This window comes from Salvelinus sp. IW2-2015, unplaced genomic scaffold (genome assembly GCF_002910315.2).
Source record: "Salvelinus sp. IW2-2015 unplaced genomic scaffold, ASM291031v2 Un_scaffold1058, whole genome shotgun sequence".
NCBI classification, from domain to species: domain Eukaryota; kingdom Metazoa; phylum Chordata; class Actinopteri; order Salmoniformes; family Salmonidae; genus Salvelinus; species Salvelinus sp. IW2-2015.
In genome coordinates this window covers 26055-48133 of record NW_019942711.1, presented here as the reverse complement: position 1 = coordinate 48133, position 22079 = coordinate 26055, and the positions used below count along the sequence as shown (strand labels likewise).

Sequence of the window (22079 nt, the reverse complement as noted above, 5' to 3'; positions counted from 1 at the left end):
ATTGAGTCTGTAATACCAACATGTTTCAAGCAGACCACCATAGTCCCTGTGCCCAAGAACACGAAGGCAACCTGCCTAAATGACTACAGACCCGTAGCACTCACGTCCGTAGCCATGAAGTGCTTTGAAAGGCTGGTAATGGCTAACATCAACACCATTATCCCAGAAACCCTAGACCCACTCCAATTTGCATACCACCAAAACAGATCCACAGATGATGCACTCTATTGCACTCCACACTGCCCTTTCCCACCTGGACAAAAGGAACACCTATGTGAGAAAGCTATTCATTGACTACAGCTCAACTTTCAACACCATAGTACCCTCAAAGCTCATCACTAAGCTAAGGATCCTGGGAACTAAACACCTCCCTCTGCAACTGGATCCTGGACTTCCTGACGGGCCGCCCCCAGGTGATGAAGGTAGGTAACACATCTGCCACACTGATCCTCAACACTGGAGCCCCCCAGGGGTGCGTGCTCAGTCCCCTCCTGTACTCCCTGTTCACCCACAACTGCATGGCCATGCACGACTCCAACACCATCATTAAGTTTGCAGACGACAACAGTGGTAGGCTTGATCACCGACGACGAGACAGCCTATAGGGAGGAAGTCAGAGACCTGGCCGAGTGGTGCCAGAATGACAACCTATCCCTCAACTTAACCAAGACTAAGGAGATGATTGTGGACTATAGGAAAAGGAGGGCCGAGCACGCCCCCATTCTCATCGACAGGGCTGTAGTGGAGCAGGTTGAGAGCTTCAAGTTCCTTGGTGTCCACAAACTAGAATGGTCCAAACTAGAGGTCGACCGATTAATCGGAATGGCCGATTTAAAGTTTTCATAACAAATCGGTATTTTTGGACAACGATTTGACGATTTAATATATATATTTTTTTTTTTAACTAGGGAAATTTTGTCCCGTCTCTTACGTTCCGTGCAAGCAGTCAGAGTATATGCAGCAGTTTGGGCCACCTGGCTCAATGCGAACTGTGTGAAGTCCATTTATTCCTAACAAAGGCCGTAATTAATTTGCCAGAATTGTACATAATTATGACATAACATTGAAGGTTGTGCAATGTAACAGCAATATTTAGACTTATGGATGCCACCCGTTAGATAAAATACAGAACGGTTCCGTATTTCACTGAAAGAATAAACGTTTTGTTATCGAAATGATACTTTCCGGATTCGACCATATTAATGACCAAAGGCTCGTATTTCTGTGTGTTATAATTAAGTCTATGATTTGATATTTGATAGAGCAGTCTGACTGAGCGGTGGTAGGCAGCAGCAGGTTTGTAAGCATTCATTCAAACAGCACTTTCGTGCGTTTGCCAGCAGCTCTTCGCAATTCTTCAAGCATTGCCCTGTTTATGACTTCTAGCCTATCAACTCCCGAGATTAGGCTGGTGTAACCGCTATGAAATGGCTAGCTAGTTAGCGGGGTGCGCGCTAATAGCGTTTCAAACGCTCTGAGACTTGGAGTGGTTGTTCCCCTTGCTCTGCATGGGTAACACTGCTTCGAGGGTGGCTGTTGTCGATGTGTTCCTGTTTCGAGCCCAGGTAGGGGCGAGGAGAGGGACGGAAGCTATACTGTTACACTGGCAATACTAAAGTGCCTATAAGAACATACAATAGTCAAAGGTATATGAAATACAAATCGTATAGAGAGAAATAGTCCTATAATAACTACAACCTAAAACTTCTTACCTGGGAATATTGAAGACTCATGTTAAAAGGAACCACCAGCTTTCATATGTTCTGAGCAAGGAACTTAAACGATAGCTTTTTTACATGGCACATATTGCACTTTTACTTTCTCCAACACTTTGTTTTTGCATTATTTAAAACAAATTGAACATGTTTCATTATCTATTTGAGGCTAAATTGATATTATTGATGTATTATATTAAGTTAAAATAAGTGTTCATTCAGTATTGTTGTAATTGTCATTTTCACAAATATATATAAATATTTTTTTTWAATTAAATCGGCATCGGCTTTTTTTGGTCCTGCAATAAATCGGTATCGGCGTTGAAAAATCATAATCGGTTGACCTCTAGTCCAAACACACAAAGACAGTCGTGAAGAGGGCACGACAAAGCCTATTCCCCCTCGGGAAACTAAAAAGATTTGGCATGGGTCCTGAGATCCTCAAAAGGTTCTACAGCTGCAACATCGAGAGCATCCTGACTGGTTGCGTCACTGCCTGGTACGGCAATTGCTCGGCCTCCGACCGCAAGGCAGTACAGAGGGTAGTGAGTACGGCCCAGTACATCACTGGGGCTAAGCTGCCTGCCATCCAGGACCTCTATACCAGGCGGTGTCAGTGGAAAGCCCTAAAAATTGTCAAAGACCCCAGCCACCCGTCAGACTTCTCTACTACCACATGGCAAGCGGTACCGGAGTGCCAAGTCTAGGACAAAAAGGCTTCTCAACAGTTTTTACCCCCAAGCCATAAGACTCGAACAGGTAATCAAATGGCTACCCGGACTATTTGCACTGTGTGCCCCCCCCAACCCCTCTTTTACGCTGCTGCACTCTGTTATTCATATATGCATAGTCACTTTAACTATACATTCATGTACATACTACCTCAATTGGCCCAACCAACCACTGCTCCCTGCACATTGGTTAACCAGGCTATCTGCATTGTGTCCCACCACCCACCAACCCCTCTTTTATGCTACTGCTACTCTCTGTTCATCATATATGCATAGTCACTTTAACCATATCTCCATGTACATACTACCTCAAATCAGATCGACTAACCGGTGTCTGTATGTAGCCTCCCTACTTTTATAGCCTCACTACAGTTATTTTTCACTGTTGCTTTTATTTCTTTACTTACCCATTGTTCACCTAATACCTTTTTTGCACTATTGGTTAGAGCCTGTAAGTAAGCATTTCACTGTAAGGTCTACCTACACCTGTTGTATTTGGCTCACGTGACAAATAAACTGGTTTGATTAGATAATTCTGGTGGACTGATAGGTGTATAATCTGCTGGTCAGTAAAGTGTAATTGACAGATACTAGGATCTCCTTTTTAGGATCAAACCAGCCCAAATAAAGGTTTGCTGTACCTGTGTCGTCAGGCATGGAGGCCTGGTCTGAATGGCGCTCCTTCTTAAAGCTCATGTTGCCCAGCTGGAGCACAGAAGACACCACCTTCAGCAGACCTGCATGAGGAGACAAGAGGTTAGAGTCACACCCCCCCAAAATAAACCAGTGAGAGGTTAGTGTGTCCCGTCCTCCCCCTTACCAATCTGCTCGTCCTCTGGAATGCCCATGATCCTAAAGGCCTCCAGGGTCTCGGTGAACAGGTCCTTATCCTGCTGGCCAGGGATGGTCACGTTTCCATTGACCAGGAAGCGGTAGTTGTTGTAGCCCTCCAGACACAGCTCGGCTGAGGGGAGCACAGAGTTTGTTACATCTGATACGCACAGTTAGCTGTACTTGATAAAGGTGATAACGAAGGAGGCTTACAGCGCAGTTTGTCTCCAGCACCAGTGAGCATGTAATAGAAGACATGGAAGGTCCTCTCGTCTTTGGCCTGGCGGATGGCACGGGACTTTTCCAGCAGGTCTGGTGGTCAGACCGTCAAGGAGCCACTCATTCAGACTGGATTGTGAGCTTCTGCTGGCCGGGGCAAGTGTGTGTGACTTATTTGTCTAGTTTACTGTAAAGACTAACCGAGAGGTGTCTGGAGTTAAACTACACTTCAATCTATAGCCCACAGAATATTTATTTAACTAGGCAAGTCAGTTAAGAACAAATTCTTATTTACAACGACGGCCTACCCCGGCCAGACCCTAACCTGGATGACTCTGGGCCAATTGTGTGCCGCCCTATGGGACTTCCAAACACGGCCGGTTATGATACAGCCTGGATTCGAACCAGGGTGTCTGTAGTGACGCCTCTAGGACTGAGATGCAGTGCCTTAGACCGCTGCGCCACTCAGGACCCCAAACTTTTGTATATTTCAAATGAGGGAGTGAATTCCATTGTGGTTAACATAGTATGAAGGATACAGGTTTCAATGTTGGCCCCCACGATGTATCCGTTGACATCGAAGTTAATCCTGATGAATTTTCCCTGGGAGAGAGAGAACATAGTGAATGACTAAGGAAGCAGGAAATACTTGTGCAACAGAAAAATAACAAGCATCACTAAGAGATAAAAAAAAAAAAAAGTCTTACGAATCGGGAGGAGTTGTCGTTCTTGACAGTCTTGCCGTTTCCAAAGGCCTCCAGGATGGGGTTAGCTTGCAGCAGCTGCTTCTCCAGCTCACCCTAGAGGACAAACACAGAACCTCGCCATCAACCAATGACTTCATCCCATTGGATTCTTTAAACCACCACCTCCTTATAAGGACGCATCTAGATTAGTACAAATTCTATATTGACACTAACAGGACATGCCATTTGTCATTTCTCAGCAGTGGGATCAAACTGAATACCTTTGGTGATTCCAATGGATGATTCATAGTCACGCATTGTGAGAACTACAGTCATCTGCTTTTCATTTACTCTAGTTTCACTTCATTGTGAGGATTTCAGTTGTTTAAACATTTGATTTGTGTTTGGATGTTCCCTTTTTACGCCCAAGTCCATAATTTAATCATAAGTCGTAAGATAATTCACACAACTGCATTACCTTACTTATGGAGAAAATAAAACAAACTGCATGCAGACCATTGAATATCACAACACCAAGGAACACATAGACCAGTACACAATACCCCCACACACAGCGCAGTGTTAGTGCCCACACCTTGACACCCAATGGACGACCCTGTGGCCCTCATCAGTAACCCTTCACCCAGAGTAACCCCCAGACCCCATGCAGAGAACTGACTGTCAAGATTCACTACACTGACATGAAGTATACACAACCCCTACAGCCAGAAATCTGTACATAGTTCACACTGAGCTCTACTTCAGACTGTTGTTGTACAGGTAAATCCATGCACATGACTCCATCTAAAACGCCACTACAGTGAATTTCAATTTTAAAATATCTATACATGGACAGGAAAGCCTTCAAGAGTCTGCTACAGCTGAGGCTGTGTCAACATGTGAGGAGCTTGGCGCATATTGGGTTGAAATCACTTCAATCCACACAATAAAAATACACTCACACTAATATTCTTACATAGCCTAGCAGTTAAGAGGTTGGCCAGTAACCGAAAGGTTGCTGGTTTGAATCCCCAAGCGACTAGGTGTAACATCTGTCAATGTGCCCTTGAGCAAGGCACTTACACCAATTGCTCCTGTAACTCTTCCTGGATAAGAATGTCTGCTAAAATGACTCAAATGTTAAAAATGTAGCTGCTATAGTAGTGGCTTTGTCAATGTTATCAATCTGAGGAGCTCGCTGAACCTTTTTCCTGAATCGTCAAGGACAATGTTAGTTTAAAACCAATCCCTAACTAATCCTATACATTACACCACTATGAGGCTTTTAACGGTAGTAAGGAGCAGGGAATAATGGATATGACCGGTATGAAGCATCCCCAGTGAACGAACACACACACAATTAGTCCACTGGCATCACAATGCACACGGCAACTCAGTGAGTTTGTCCAGAGATCTTTAAAATGGTGTGGACAAAGAGTGAGAAATGGAGGGGGAACTGTGAGAGAACGTTGACCAGATCTCTGAACAGACACAGTGGAACACACACACAGCAAGCAGACATGGCGTCGTAAACACATCAAGCACACTTCTGGAACCACCAGGGGGAAAACAAAGGATCAACAGCGTTATGCAAAATTCAGCCAGACTTGTCACACTGCAGAGCTGTTTACTCATTAAATATCTTTAAACTTAGTATTTAAAGAAGATCAAATCAACAATACAAAAAGGGATGCACTCAGTTTTGTCTGGCTGAATTCAAATGGCAATTTCCCCTTTAATAAAGAACATTCCTTCCTCTGGACCAACACTGGTCATGTGACCTACACTTCCAAGTGACCCACTAGCCCACCACAGAGCACGCTCCAGCAGCACGGGGGAGGAGGGAGAGACAGCGCAAGAGCCAGGGAGAGGGAGGAAGGGTGTGGAGGAGGAGATCCAGAGATGTGTGATGGGAGAGGAAGGAAGGGGGTGGGGGGGGGGGCTGAAGGGACAGGGTAACTCACATGTGACAGGAACGAGCTGGTCTGTTGATGGGAAAAGAGAAACACACAACCTCAAAGGAATGATAGATACAGATACTGGTCTGCTTTCAGAAAAGACTGGGCCTCTCTTGAACCCTGTAGTCACAGCTGCATCTATCATAGGGGTGGCCAACTACAGCACTGCAGGGTTACATTTTGTCTCATGGCTTTATAGAGTTGACCGGAGGTCACTGATTCAGCTCAGCCGCTGGAGGAGAAATGTCAACAAAAGGAATTATATAGTCAGTCCACTGTGGTTTAGATATCACACTATGAACCAGCTACCAACGGAGTTTAATCTACATCCTGCAGTGCTACGGTCAGTCTTAAAGAACCAAGACTGGCCAAACCTTATTTAGAGGTACTCTATGGCACCATAGAGCAGTGTGACTGATGTAGAAGCAGCACCTATCCAAGACCTGGAACAATATGGCGATGGCTTGACAATGAAGTAATGTTAAGTACCACTGGCACCACTATTTTTCAAACGCACATACAATCACAGTACAAGTAGTTGAGCATTGAGGACTCGGAAAAGCCTGGTTCCGCGCTGATAAAGGACCATAGGAAACAAGGCCCACGTCAGAGAGTGAGGGAGAGTTCGAGAGCATGGTGAAAAAAAAGAAAAAAGGAATAGGGTTAGGGTTAGAGGGAGAAATAGAGAGGAGAGAGAAAGAGAGAGGAGAGGGAGAAAGAGAGAGGAGAGGGAGAAAGAGAGAGGAGAGAGAGAAAGAGAGAGGAGAGAGAGAAAGAGAGAGGAGAGAGAGAAAGAGGAGAGAGAGAAAGAGAAAGAGGAGAGAGAGAGGAGAGAGAGAAAGAGAGGATAAAGATCAGAGGGAATTATGAGAGAGAATAGTAGAGTAAATGAGGACTGACTGACTGACCTGGTCTTTCTTGGTCTTGTGGGAAGAGGCCACATGGGCCAGATACTGAATGACCTTCTTGGTGTTCTCCGTCTTCCCAGCACCAGACTCTCCTCTGTGGAAGAGAAAAGGAGGAAGAGGGGAGGAGGACAGAAGCAAAAAGTAAGGAAGTCAATCAGTTGTCAGCAATATCACAACTAACGCTGTAATATTTCAAGGTCATGCTGAGAGACCCAAGATTTGCTGTTCATAGGGTTTTGTGCTCAAGACTCACGTGCAAAGAATGGACTGGTCTTCACGGTCTGTGAAAAGAGGTGGGGCCAAGATTTTTTTTAAAGGTACATATTTCATGGTTTAAGTTTGGATTGAATAACATGAGGGGACAGTTGAATTCAATAGTGACAATAGTTTCTGCTACTATTTGTAGCCCATCATGGGTGCTTGTTGTGCAGAGGAACTTCAGTTCCATTGTCAGAACAACTGAATTATGTTGTTGCCAGCTGGCTTTATATAAAATGTGAATTCTTCAGTGTGGATTTGTTATCTCAGGAACACATGGACCACATTTTTGTCTCTGAAACAGGAAGTGCATTGGTCACACAGGAAATCAATATCCAGCTTCCTGTGAACGGAAAGGGCGATGCCTTTTAACCAACAAGCCAATTAACCATCCCCATGCAAATACTGCATTGTAACTCCCTCCCTCTCTTCTAATTAAATGATTCCCTTTACTTCAATGGGGGCCAACAATGGACTAACAAGACAAGAGTGAGTGAATGGACAGCCTGACAATGCCAAACAGTACATCAAGATAATGGGTCTGGGAAAGAGAGTACTGAGAATGTACTGTATGTAGCCTACATCCCCTTACAGACTGACTAATGGCCTTTCCTTGGTTATGGACGGCAGGAACCCTCAGAAATCAAGGCTAATGCTTCACTATTTAAATGCAGACTTTCAGAGACAAGTCTGCCTGGAGGAGTCTAAACCGATTCATATCTTAAAGACAAATGATCTTACTAAACATGGATGTTAAAATACTACCAATAACCCTTGTATTCAGATGAATGAGTAAATTTGCTAGGTTACTTACTACGATGTTGTGGTAAAACAAGGACCTTCGCTTACCCTGCATCATGCTCCTGTAGGCCGTGTCAGTGATGGCGTATATATGGGGGGGCATTTCATGCCTCTTCTTGCCCTTGTACATATCCACAATCTCTTCTGAGTAGATGGGCAGATTCTTATAGGGGTTTATAACCACACAGAAGAGCCCGGAGTATGTCTGTGATACAAAGAGAAACACTTAATATTAGCTACTGAACATACATGATCTCCTCTATCCATGTCCTGAACCAAGAACACTAGGGATTATACAGTCGGACTTGACTGGTCTTCTTACATTGGATTTTGGCTAGTCTAGAGATGTGATTTCAATTAAAATTCCACTGTAGATGTTAGTGAGAGATTGCAGTAGAATCACTCTGACCTGCCAATGTAATAGTTTAAACTGACTGCATATTATATCACTCTGGTGGTCTACAGCCGAAAACAAGACTGGACAGATGTGAATGGGGAAATCATAGTGAACATTATCTTCTGAATCTAACCCTCTCGTCAACACCAGCTCCATACTTTATTTCCCAATCACCTTCCCTGACTACAGCCAGAGGCTGGGCTAGATCAGTCATGTTTCACAATCGCAAAGAGCTTCTACCAAACAGTGACATCATCCGAGGTGATTTCACCCCAGCCCCTCTGTCCCTTTCCATATACCCCTCTAAACCCTCATCTTGGTATGGGCATCTGGAGCATCTCTCCTCCCCACTTCATTTATGTTCATCCTCCCTCCATATTTCAGTTTCCTTCCCTCTCAGCTACATTCCTGTCCTCCTCATTGCTCCGTGCCCTTGCTTCTGGTCTGGTAGTTGTCTCTGCCTCTCCCAAYAGGGGGGTTTTCAGAAGGGTAGCCGGTCCAGTGGCGCGCAACATGGCAAGACCCAAACCCCAAGAGGACCAGGGTGTGTTGACTTGACCGGGTCAAAGCCCAATGTGGCAGGCACCAAATCACTCCGTCGTGGACAGAGGGATAAATGGCATTATGGGGGAACAATAATTAGAGCACGATTTACATTCCATATCCATTTAATTTCCAGCTCTGCCTGAAACTCAACTCTGAACAGCTTTACTCTCCGCCCCCCCATTGTGTCCCTCTCTTCTACCCCCCCCCCAGCAGTACTCCAAACCCAGAAGGAGAGTGTAAGACAGGGGAGCCAGAAAGGGAGGACTGAACATACTCGTATGTTTGGTAAACAGATTACAGCCTTTCGTTTGGGGTGGCAACCTGCACACAATGGGTCATCTGACACAATGGGCTTAATGGTGGTAATGAGGCTAGGAAGGAGGGCTACCTGGTTTGGAACCAGGCCAAGTCGTGATATGACCAAACAGTGCTTTCGTAACCAGCATTAAGCAAGACCTTGGATAACATCTAAAAAAAAAWWWWTTATTAAATATTATCAGCTCTCGTATGAGGGGGCAAGAGTGAGTCAGAATTGTTCACATGAACACAGAGTAATGATTGACACTTGTATCATACAATGAGGTGAGGTCCTTCAATGTGCTGTAGTATCAGAATTTCTCCTACAGGTTCTACAGGCTGGGAATGTGTTCTTCAGTTCAGTGTGTGCCTGGTGTATAATACTCACGTAGATGAGGCCAGAGTAATATCTCTCCTTGAGGTTGTGCAGCACAGAGGCCTCGTTCAGGCAGGTGAGCTCAGCCATGTCTTCCACCTTGCTGAACTTGGGCGGGTTCATCTTCTGGATGTCATCCTTGTTGACTTTCACCTTCTTGCCAGAGTCTGCCAGCTCCACCAGGCACTCTTCACCTCGCTCCTCCTTCACAGATCCCGCCTCGAAGCCCAGCCGCTCCGACGGCACCCACACCAGCTTCTTGGTGGCCCAGTCTGCCTGGGCCAGAGGGTTGTTGACCATGTTGCGGTCCACGTATAGGAACTTGTCTGCGTCCGTCGCCATGGTTGCTGTGGAAAGAGAGACCCGGAAGTTGGTTAGGGCTAGAAAATAGAGCATTTAGTTGTAGTACCAATTCAATTTAGTTAGATCTCAACCAACAAACAAACCTGATGTAAATGAGCAACAGTCCTGACATATACTGAGCCAAGTAAACAAAGACTTCCCTTAAACTACAAAGCATCATCTTGCATCATCTATCCCCAAAACAATACTGTGGGCACGAAGTGTCATTCCACCATCGCGTCAATCTCTATCCGCAATACCCATGGGATTGTTTTGAGCTAAAGACAGCCACTGCCCAGAAAGTTTGTTGGGTTGTGAGTTGATGTCTGTCAGAGAGGTCTGGTCCCTGGCCGTTTGTCTTGATGTAATGTCTGAGGAATGCCGAGGTCACCAATGTTTCCTCTACAACATGGAGTGCTCAGGTTAGGTCTGGTCAACATAAAAAACTAATCTCAACGAGGCCCCACGTTTCTGGCAACCACTACGGACGCTAATCAAATTACAGGGCGCACTCCCTCTCCAGCCAAGCAGGCCTCTATCAAAATGTAACTTAGTGCTGTAAAAAATATTTGTGGTAATGTGCAACATGTGCTGACCATCTCATCTAAATACGTGGTTTTGGGAAAGACTTCGTTGATTACATGCTTGGAGGAAAATCTTCAAAACTATTTGCGATTCGCAACGTTCGGTTTCTAGGGATGAGGAGCACGTCAGAGTGGGAGGTTAATTGACTGTTGTACATAATGAGGCCCGAGGAACCTCCCATATTCAAAAACAAAAGTTAGAGAACATTCAAGGGACTTCAAGTCTAAATATCCCCCCCCCCCCCAAAAATGGGGTTAAAGGCCTAAACACAATGTTCAGTCTTGAATCTTGTTTACAAAGCTCGTGTAAAACACAACCACAATGCCAGAGGTGAGCGACATGACTTGCAGGCCCAAACAGGACCGGCTCACAGCTCATTAACAACATCTCTAAGTCATTGAAGTCAGTTCTATGGTGTAACTCACATGGAGAGACTAGACAAGTATTACCAGAATCCAGTGGGGGTGAGGGAAGGGTGTTTCATAACGTTTAGCTATACACAGAGGTAGAGAAAAGGGAAGGCCATTATCTGAACATTCCAACAACGGGAGCGTTGCGCTTTCCCACCAACGCCAGGGTCGTTAGCCTAACACTTTCCTTTACTCCCTAGGGTAGAAATAAAAGTTGACATTTTACAACAACTGGCTCCATTATGTTTACATATTCAATGTTGCAAAACAGCTAACCCTCAAAAGGGTTACAAGTTCAGGAAATTTTTCCACTTTACCATACTTATGAGCTTTGTTTGTTGGCAGAGTTTGTTTGGACAATTTGGAAATGCAATTTGTGAGAAAAAAAAATTGTGGGGGGGGTTACAGGTGGCAAGTTCTCCTACAGTGCCTGCAATCATAAAGCTATTCTTACGAAATAGCACATCATTGAATGTGAGGTTTACTTGCTGTAGAATGGGAAAAATGTATTTTATAGGCATGTTAACCTACACCGGGGGCAATGCAGTCTACTGCACACAAAGGCTAGGGCAAGTAGATGTTTGAGAATGTATCGAGAAAGGCTGTACTGCATTGGATATGGGCATTGCTGACAGAAAGGGTTATGAGAAATACTAAATGGCACATTAACCCTGACCTACGTCAGGCAACCAGGAAGGGAACCAGGACTGTAGCACCATTCCTCTCCCTCAGAGCTCTACAGCTGACTTCCATCACTACAACCTCCCATTCCTCAACTCTTTTTCTCAACCCTTACTTCCCAGTTTCCTGCTTCAGAGTGAGGTACCCCACAAATYAGTCCCCCCGGACCCCTCTCGGTCAGCGCCAGTATCCCTATCCCCACCACCCCTCTGTTTATCCAGTCTTCCAGGGTCACATTCCTCCCATACTGACCCTTTATCAGAGACAGAGAGAAAAGGAATGCTGCACATTTCTTTCCTCTTACCACAATCAGTCTCTCCTGGTCTTTCCTTCCAGTCCTTCTGCCTCTATTCCCCATCAGTGAAGCCCGGGGGGTTTAAGGGTCGCACACGTCGCAACGAATGTGGAGCTCCCGTTCGTCTACTGATCGTTCTGCACGCTGTTGGTATCCGACTGATCACATTTTTGCACGATTCTACATGTAAAGTATTTTACTCTCAGCAGGCAAGCGCTATTGGTGTGTTCGAGCCCTTAAACACTCAAAATACATCACCTATCCCTGGTAATGCACCCACAGGCTGTACAGTAGAACAGTTAGACTGTGTGCAGTGGTGAAGCCAGTGGCCTTTAGACAGTCCCTTGACTGTGGCAGGGCCTAACTATCTGCAACGTTGGGCAAACAACCAGCAACCACACCAAGGGGCAGTCTAGTCAGTTCCATGCAGGCCTAACACGGTTAATGCCTGACTGCAATAGTTAACTATTGTTTTCCTGCTTGGCAAAAACAAGCAGTGGGGAGTACAGCCTCAACACACCAACACTCTGGGAGTGATTCTTATCAGTGTCAGCTAGGCTAACGTGGGCCTGAAGAAAAAAAAACACGTGTAGCCTACATGAAAACAAACTCAAACAAGCAGCTCAAACATACACAGGCCATCTGTTGAGTGGATGCAGGATGGGGACCAGAGATTTTAGCTTGCATGGTCTACCAGCAAGACATGGATAAGCCAGCAGGATAGGAATATGACCCACTGATAGTGAACAGAGATAACAATGATAAAATGAGACTTCAAAAAGGAGAGCATGCAGCCGTTTTTGACGGCCCTGGGGAGGGAGGGAGCAGAGAGGCCTGTGCCGTGTCCTATACACGTCGTCTTGACACAGATTAGTCAGTGACGCATCTCCTCCATCCATCTCCTGAGAGCAGCACAGGGCTACATTTATAACCACATCCATTCTTTTCATAGTCATTCTATGGAAGGTGCTCTACATTGAAAGGTGAAGGCGAACCTGAAGTGTGATGGTCAGCCGTTGCCATTAAGAGAACACTGCCCAGCCTGTACATGGCATTAAGAGAACACTGCCCAGCCTGTACATGGCATTAAGAGAACACTGCCCAGCCTGTACATGCCATTAAGAGAACACTGCCCAGCCTGTACATGGCATTAAGAGAACACTGCCCAGCCTGTACATGGCATTAAGAGAACACTGCCCAGCCTGTACATGGCATTAAGAGAACACTGCCCAGCCTGTACATGGCATTAAGAGAACACTGCCCAGCCTGTACATGGCATTAAGAGAACACTGCCCAGCCTGTACATGGCATTAAGAGAACACTGCCCAGCCTGTACATGGCATTAAGAGAACACTGGGTAGACCCACGTCTTTTATTATGACTCAGAGTCCCCACCAAAGTCCACAGCTTTCTGTCTGGCCACCAAAGTCCACAGCTTTCTGTCTGGCCACCAAAGTCCACAGCTTTCTGTCTGGCCACCAAAGTCCACAGCTTTCTGTCTGGCCACCAAAGTCCACAGCTTTCTGTCTGGCCAACAAAGTCCACAGCTTTCTGTCTGGCCAACAAAGTCCACAGCTTTCTGTCTGGCCACCAAAGTCCACAGCTTTCTGTCTGGCCATCAAAGTCCACAGCTTTCTGTCTGGCCATCAAAGTCCACAGCTTTCTGTCTGGCCATGTCTTCACTCAACCTGGGATGCCACTAAGCCTGAAGTCCAGTACTGCGCAGCTGCAAGGCCTCCCCATGTCTTGTCATGTTAAATGCTGTTCAGCTGTACAAACAGACTCATCTATTGAAGGTTGGCTACACTGAGATTAGCCATTCTGGGAGTTACTCATGCAAAGTTACACATTAATGAAAGCGACACGTGGAATACAAGGAAACCAATCCCTCCAACAGTCCCTAAATATTATCGGACCTATGACAATCAATGACTAGACATGTCATTGAAGGCTACGAAAACGACTGCCGACATCTAGGAAGAGTGGTGCTTAGTCAGTGAAGTGGTCTGCTATAGAAGCGGAAGCCTGGGCCGAAAAACAAGAGGGAGGTTTTAGAACCGACGTCACAGAGACAAGAATGTAGGCACAAAGGGAGGAAGGAAGGAGTGTCCTTGTCAACGCCTGGCCCTCTCGTTAAAAGAGACACCAAGGGCTGCTTGCTTTTCAGAGAGCCATCCCTCCCTCCTTCCCTGCTCCACTCTCATTCCATTCCAGCTCAGTGCCTTCTCACCCAGAGTTATGCTGAGTAGCTGGAAAAGCCAAGGTCTTGACCCTCCATCTCGTCAGTCGGCGACCAAAGGCAACATTTAAAGCCTGACCATATACAATAAGCCTTGTATCCCACCAGCCACATTATAAAGCGGTTAAACAGCCGTGGCCAACTGGCCCTGGAGTATGGCTCCATTGGCTGGAATATTAATACAACTGTTAATACATCCTCCTCTCATATCACATCCTGTCTGTCCCTACTCTAATTCATCAGATGGTCTCTTGTTGGGTCCAGTCTAGCATGGTCAGTCTTGTATGCATGTTAAGCTTCAACGGCCTATCCCTCCATCCCTTGCCCTCTGACCTTACCTCTGGCTTTCCTATTCCTCTCCGCTGTCTGACGCCCTGAGGGAGGGAGTGTGACCGCCAGACGAGGCCAGAGGGCAGGAGAGGTGGAGTGTGTCTAAGTTCATTATGGACTCAGACACCGTCTCTCTGCCTAAAACAGGGGAGGGAGGGGGAGCCGAGGAGAGAGAGGGAAGAGGAAATGACAAAGAGGGAAAACTATTTTGCCATTTGTGGAACTTTGTTGTGTGAATTCTTGCAGAGTGCACCAGGGGATACCATTGAAACGAGAAGTTCTCAGCCCTCTGCAGACTGTGCAGTAAATTAAGTCCTGGAAACTAACCACACTCCATGACAAACCCTTATCCACTATTTTTCCACATTCCTCACTAGAGATGCACATAAAAACTGGAACTCTAAGCAACCTGTTAGTCTAGCAGCACCATAAAGTGAATAACTGATTTGAACTGTCTAGTTTAGATCAAATAACAGACATTTCCTTTACAATTATTCTATTAACTGTACTGGTTGACAGCCAGTAGGTGTCAGTCTGACAAACGCCTAAAAACGTAAAATGATTTGGGGTCAAAGGGCTTATGAAATGGCCCATATTTCTGTAGTCATTTTGACAGCCATATTGGACACGGTTGGCTTTTTAAATTCGCACCCGCTTGCTGAACAAGCGAAAGCACTTTGGATATTAGATAATGGTTACATAAGCCTTTTAACTATTGTGAAAGAATGCTGGAGAGAGTCATACATACCTGCTTCCTCGGTCACTTAAATAAACATCTTTCTAAACCCTACTCAGGACATAAAACATATTTTACCTGACCGTGAACACTGAACAGGTCTTCTCATCTCATTTTTTTCACTTAGGAGTTAGCAGACAAAAGGGAGGGGATGGTTTAGTCTCTCTCTCCTTATCTCTGACTAGAAGTCTAATCTACAGTATAAGAGCACTCCCTTTGAATCACTATAGTCTAGGCTACATGAAGACAACAAATGGTGTCTAGCGTTTATGGAGGCTATTCACCAGTCAAACAAAAGCACTCACGGACAGTTGAACAGGTGCTGTATTCAAACTAGTGGGGTATATGGAACCTGACCAGCATTTGGGTTGACGGAGAAATAAAATATGGAGTGGCAGTCAGAGGGACGTCCCTGTGCAGAGAGTGTTTCAAAATTCAGTGTGAAACTGTGTTCGAGTGCTCAAGTTGACTGCGTTGGGCAATAGCCAGTCTGACACATACATATACACGCCTACAAAACCAAACACATCAGGTGCACAGATCACACCCAACACAGAACAAGTTCTATTTTCTGACATGCAAGGTAGCTTTTCACCACCCACATTGTGTAAAAGACCTCTACCTATCTAGTAATCTGCTTCTCTCCATTAGTTACATAGAATAAAAATATAACCACAATATATATAGTTTCGGTCTTCTGTTTCATGAGCTGAAATAAAGTTTGCGGAAATGTTCCATACGCACAAAAAGCTTCTCAAATGTGGCTACATCACTCTTCATGAGCCTTTCTCCTTTGGCAAGATAATCAACCTGACAGGTGTGGCATATCAAGAAGCTAGTTAAACAGCATGATCATTACACAGGTGCAACTTGTTTTGGGGACAACAAAAAGACACTAATGTTCAATTGTCAAACAACACAATGTCACAGATGTCTCAAGTTGGAGTGTGCAATTAGCATGCTGACTGCAGGAATGTCCACCCGAAATGTTGCCAGAAAATTGAATGTTAATTTCTCTACCATAAGCTGCCTCCAACGTCGTTTTAGAGAATTTTTGCAGTACGTCCAACTGGCATCCCAACTGCAGACCATGTATGGCATAGTGTGGGTGAGCGGTTTTCTGATGTCAACATTGTGAACAGAGCACCCCATGGTGGTGGTGGGGTTATGGTATGGGCAGGCATAAGCTATGGACAACGAACACAATTGCATTTTATTGATGGCAATTTGAATGCACAGACACCGTGACGAGATCCTGAGGCCCATTGTTGTGACATTCATCTGCCTCCGTCATCTAATGTTTCAGCATGATAATGCACGGCCCCATGTCGCAAGGATCTGTACAAAWTTCCTGGAAGCTGAAGGCCCAGTTCTTCCATGGCCTGCATACTCACCAGACATGGCACCCATTGAGCATGTTTGGGATGCTCTGGATCGATGTGTACGACAGCGTGTTCCAGTTCCACCAATATCCAACAACTTCACACAGCCATTGAAGAGGAGCGGGACGACATTCCACAATCAACAGCCTGATCAATCCTATGCGAAGGAGCTGTGTCACCCTGCATGAGGCAAATTGTGGTCACACCAGATACTGACTGGTTCTCTGATCCACCCCCCTACCTTTTTTTAAAGGCATCTGTGACCAACCGATGCACATCAGTCTTCCCAGTCATATGAAATCCAAAAAGTAGGGCCTAATTTATTTATTTCAGTTGACCGACTTCCTTATATGAACTGTAACTCAGTAAAATCTTGGAAATTGTTCCATGTTGCTTTATTTTTGCTCACTATTAATTTAAAAAAGGACAACTATCCCCCCCACCCAGCATAGGCCTAGCATGTATCATAAACCAAGCAGCAATCAGTGTTGCCACGGTTAAGTCCAGAGACGTGAGAACAAGCCTTGTTTGGAAGCCCAGGCATAGATTAGTCATTTCCTGCTATTGTTGCATTCAGTGGAACCCTACAGGTGTGCGCTGTGAGGGGGAGGATGGGAAGGAGGCCCACAATAGGAGGTATGGAGAGTAGGGAGAAATTGACAGAATGGAGTAGGAGGAAGGAAAGAAACAAGCAAGCAAACAGTAGAATACACCTAGTAGTGGGATTTGCACTAGGCCTTTTTAGCTGATACATTGGGTGTCCCTGCCAAGTCGACCAATCCGATTGACCCAATTCAAATCATATTGTTCAAGCCAGACTGAACTAAGGAATGAGTTTATTACATATAGACAGAAGTTGATAGCGAGAGTAATGGCAGTAAAATAAGTTTGAAAGAGGTTGACTGGCAAGCCAGCCGCAGTAAAATATGACTCAAGCCTGAATCAGAGAACACAGATGTATGCACGCACACCCTGTGTTTGATGTCTGCATTACTAAGAATCCATGATATCAAACTTGTTTTTTGAAAGTAGTGATGGGAAAAATGTACTTGAACTTGATTTGAAAACTCCAGTGTTTTTCCTTCATAGCTTGTTCTCCATCTTATTAAAAAGGGAGCCAATTTGTTTATAGGACTTTAATTTCCATGATGTATTTTTCATGCGCTCGCTTGTATCTCGGCAGCATACATATGGTGAGCAATATGTTTGGAACGTCAAAACCCAATAAAAAAAAGATATACTTTTTTTTAAATCAAAGACCAAATCGTAATACATATACAATTGTGAGAAACGCAATACATATCATATCGGCACCCAAATATCATGAAAATATTGTGAGGTCCCTGGCAATTCCCAGCCCTAGTTTAAAAATGGAATCCGTATTAGGGGAAACACCTCCACTGTCCGCCCCAGCACCGTCGTTATCGTTTTGAGAATGTAACAGAGGTGAGGTACGTCGAGCAGTGTAGTTTAAAAAAAAGTTGCAGTACATATTCTGGTGTTGTATCACACGTTCAATGACGCCTGATAAAGAAACTTAATTACAGTAACTTTGTTGTAATATCCCAAACTGACATGACAGTTTCACCATTAAGGATTCCAGCTTTAAGAGAATGTGACCCATGTTTATATGGGGATKTGTGGCTATGAGCAGGTCTGTATACATTACTCAAATGATATTGACTCATGTGGATGATTGATCTTTGCCTTCTACTTGCCTCTCTGACTGGAGATGTACTGTACATTATATGACAWGGCTCATAAATATCAGAGAAGCATAAACTGCAGTCCTATACAGATGACCTTTCATCTGCTCAAATACATCTGATCTGCTGTAGCTAGCTGGATTATAAAAGGAATATAAAATGAGGATTGTTTACTTGGGGAAATGACCTAACTGTGATGGTATGGTCAAAAATGTAGGGCTCATTTTTTTCTGGATTATCAGCAAGTATTTGCCCATGTTACTGCCCCTCATCACTGAAAGGGCAACTATAGTCCTGTAAATCTACAGTTAGTTTAGAGAACGTCACCTGACAAACATCTTGGGACTGACTGATAGTGTCAACTCAAGAATCACAGCTACCACTGAACCTTGGATAACTGTGGGACACTTTTGTGCCACGGTGCCCTTGACCCAAATATTTCAAATTGAAACAAAAGCAAGTTGGTTGCTAATGGTAATCTACCTTAGCCAGGATGTCTGCATCCTAGCTGGCCTTCAATGCATTAACATTCACAGGCATTTTCATTTGTCCTGTATGATTTTAAGCAGACTTTTAGGCYAGACTACATATTGATCAAATGTGGTCGACCCACCGGTCATGAACTGGATACATTCTAGTAGGGACATCATTGAAACAGTCAGTAAATGTAAGAGGATCACAACAAGTTAGACTAATCAGTTTATATCTAATAATAATGGTGAATGCCTTTCCAATGAGCAAATGTTGAAATCCAGAGGATTCGTTTCAGATGTTGCCAGGGGTTTGATTCACAGTTCAGTGCAGTGAAATCACAAACAGGATATTATGTTATTCTGACAGGAACCAACACCCTGCGTTACTGAAATAGAAAGACACCTACAGAGAGAGACCAAGGATGTATGCAAGAAAGTAATGAACTTGACTTTGCATACGGTTACCTTCAAAAGACAGAAACCCTGTTCTAAGAAATAGGCCTGTGTTTCACTTGAAATAACAAGTTTGAATTAATGGGCATGATATTCAAATGTGCCTATATCTGTAGGGCAGACATTCACTCAGTGCAGTGGGAACAGACTTTTTCACAGGCCTAGACTGAGCCATGTTCCTATATCAGGAGAATTGCCCAAGCTCACTGGAGAACCATGCGTAATTAGTGAGTCCCGTATTGCCTGACAACTCACACTGAATTCTTCCTCTGCTCTATATTTCGCTACACTTCAGCTTGAGACTGCCAACGTTGAAGCCGTTTGTGGTGACGTCAAAATTAAGGTCAGCAGTGATTGGATCATCTCAAACCAATCAGACTATCAAACTATCAAAGTCAATGACACTTCCAAAATGCTGCTTTACCGACTTGTGTTCTGGTTCTGGTCCAAACCTTTGGTTTCTGGGACCAATCAGAATGGTTAGAATGGGTTTGTGTTCTAACAACCTAACTAGCAGGCGTAAAAGAAACTCCTGAAACTAGATCCCCTACATACTGGTCTTGACGAGAAGAAAAAAAACWACTTGGGGGGGAGGTTCTCTTCTGTAATGTTCAACCAATCCGATAAATGTGGAGGAGTTAAGATGGAGTCACATTGTTAACGTCCAAAAGTGGAAGTGGCATCAGACGCTTTCCATTTACCCTGAAAACCCCCTTGTTGGGGACTCTGATTTATAGAATGCTAGCCTCTGCGTTGAGGTACTCCGATCCAGATTCATTGTGGAGAAGAAACTAATGTCAGTGGGCGTGGCATAGCGTTTGGCCGGAGCAACGAGTTTGGGTAGCCAGGCAAAGTCCCTGAGGTCGAAATAATCAGAATCAAACTACTGCAGCAATCTATAATTTCACAAAACAAAACACTGACTAAACCCAAATTACTGACAAAGCACTTAGACTGGTGTCATTGCATATATAATGTCTGGTCGTGTAACAAGGTTCACTAGGCCTATCGAGTAAAGTGAATCTAGTCTAATTTAGTTCAATTACTTAAGCCAGGAAAGATAATTTATCATAACTCAGAAAATGTTAAGTAATACATTAACTGTACACGATTGGCTACATTGTCATTTCAGGCATAATGAGTTCATTGGCGTGTAGGATGAAATGAATGAGAAATGCAAACAATTCAATGACGTAGAACTAAATTGATCAATCGAAAAACAGGACGCGTGGACGTACACAGCGAATCAATTAAAGAGTGACGTAATGGTGTGCAACAACACTCCCGGGGTACGTTAGCCTACAAATTTGTTTGCTTGCCCGGCGGCTGACACAGCGAGACCTAAACTATACAACATGTTAATCTACGATGAAATAGACACGTCAACAGGGTTCTAACAGGACCGTGCTCATAGTTGATGCGTTCCATTATTTTGAGTTACTTTTCATTCCCTCCCTTTCTACAACTCATTCATGCGAATCACTTCCTGTAGTTAGCATACGTTACTTTCTACGTCTTTTCTCGCCATTGCTTCTTTAGTCGCTGATATAATTTGCTTTGACACCGTGCCTGTTAAAATGAAACTACTTTCCACCTGAAATTGTATCAACTTTGTAAACAAAAGTTGATACAGTTGGATGTTGAAAAGTTAACAATTCATACATCTGGGTTATGACGTCCCACCCAGTGATGTGATGAAGTTGCAGTTCTCGTCCTTCCTGGTTAGGTACACTTGCTCACCGCTAGACACAAGCATGTGAAGAGCCACGGCTGAAGGAAATGAGAATGTAGCTATAATAGATATCTAGCTAGCGGGACAATTACCTGCTGTTGAGATGCAGAGGCTTTTGGGGTTGGCTAGCTACAACCGGTGGCTGAGTCTGTCTCCGAGTCGCCGCGAAACAAACTCCTTTTCAGTCGACAGCAGCCTCGCAAAGAAATCGGATCAAACTATAGTGTTTTCTTCTTCCTCTCTTGCTCTCTCTCACTATTTTTTTCTTTTTCCTTCTCTCTTCCACTAGCTACTTAAATTCGCTCTTTGCGTTGTCAGTCGGGGTGCGGTCCAGAGGAGGCGGGGCCTATATGTTATGTCCCCGCCCTCCTAGCTTCTCCCAGCCAATGTTATAATAATCCTTACCGTCTGGGCCAATAATGTTATTGAAGGGGCGTTTCCAAGTGGAGAAACTACTGCCACTGGGCAAAAAAAAATCTTGAACATTAAATAGTTGAGGGGAGGAGAAGGGGGGCACAGATAAGGTGGTGTTTAATGAAGTAGGTATGTGCACTGTAAGGATTTTTATGACCATATAAGTACCAGTCCATTCAGGATGGGCTACATCATCCAGGTTATCCCCGTGTGTCATTAGACTGGGGCTAGACTGTTTGCTTTGAAGCACACAGACACTGTTTAGAGCGAACCTACCAAGGTTCATGTCAAGGAATCTACCACTACACAAACTACAACTGTAGCCTACTGTTTTACTCTTTATCCATTTACCTTTATTTTGACAGGTAAGTTAACTGAGAACACATTTTCAGTTAGTGATAGTATTACCATCACCACACTAATAATAGTGATATTTAGGGACACAGAACACTATTGTCTGGAAAACATACTGAAACTAAAACCACACTGAGGCATAATAAATGTAGGTGTATGTGCATTGAAAATACACACCAAATAGACAAAAAACAATTCAGAGATTATTTTTCCAACCTAAAAAA

At 44.4% G+C, this 22079-nt stretch overlaps 1 protein-coding gene across 2 annotated transcripts in view; it reads right to left on the bottom strand.

Annotated features, from left to right (window-relative positions):
- Window positions 1–21438, bottom strand: part of LOC112069609 (myosin-9) — a 33587-nt gene extending 12149 nt beyond the window's left edge. Inside the window, exons 1-11 of one of the 2 annotated variants that reach the window (XM_024136950.2) lie at window positions 21180–21438; window positions 9736–10070; window positions 8156–8312; window positions 7302–7329; window positions 7049–7142; window positions 6147–6167; window positions 4204–4296; window positions 4036–4099; window positions 3491–3589; window positions 3267–3410; window positions 3088–3183 (exon numbers count right to left, since the gene is read on the bottom strand). In XM_024136950.2, coding sequence (XP_023992718.1) covers window positions 3088–3183; window positions 3267–3410; window positions 3491–3589; window positions 4036–4099; window positions 4204–4296; window positions 6147–6167; window positions 7049–7142; window positions 7302–7329; window positions 8156–8312; window positions 9736–10065 — 1126 coding nt within the window. In that variant the 5' untranslated portion in view covers window positions 10066–10070; window positions 21180–21438. The remainder of the gene's footprint in view (window positions 1–3087; window positions 3184–3266; window positions 3411–3490; window positions 3590–4035; window positions 4100–4203; window positions 4297–6146; window positions 6168–7048; window positions 7143–7301; window positions 7330–8155; window positions 8313–9735; window positions 10071–21179) is intronic. The other variant, XM_024136951.2, reaches the window with a different exon arrangement.
- Window positions 21439–22079: the final 641 nt, after the last annotated feature.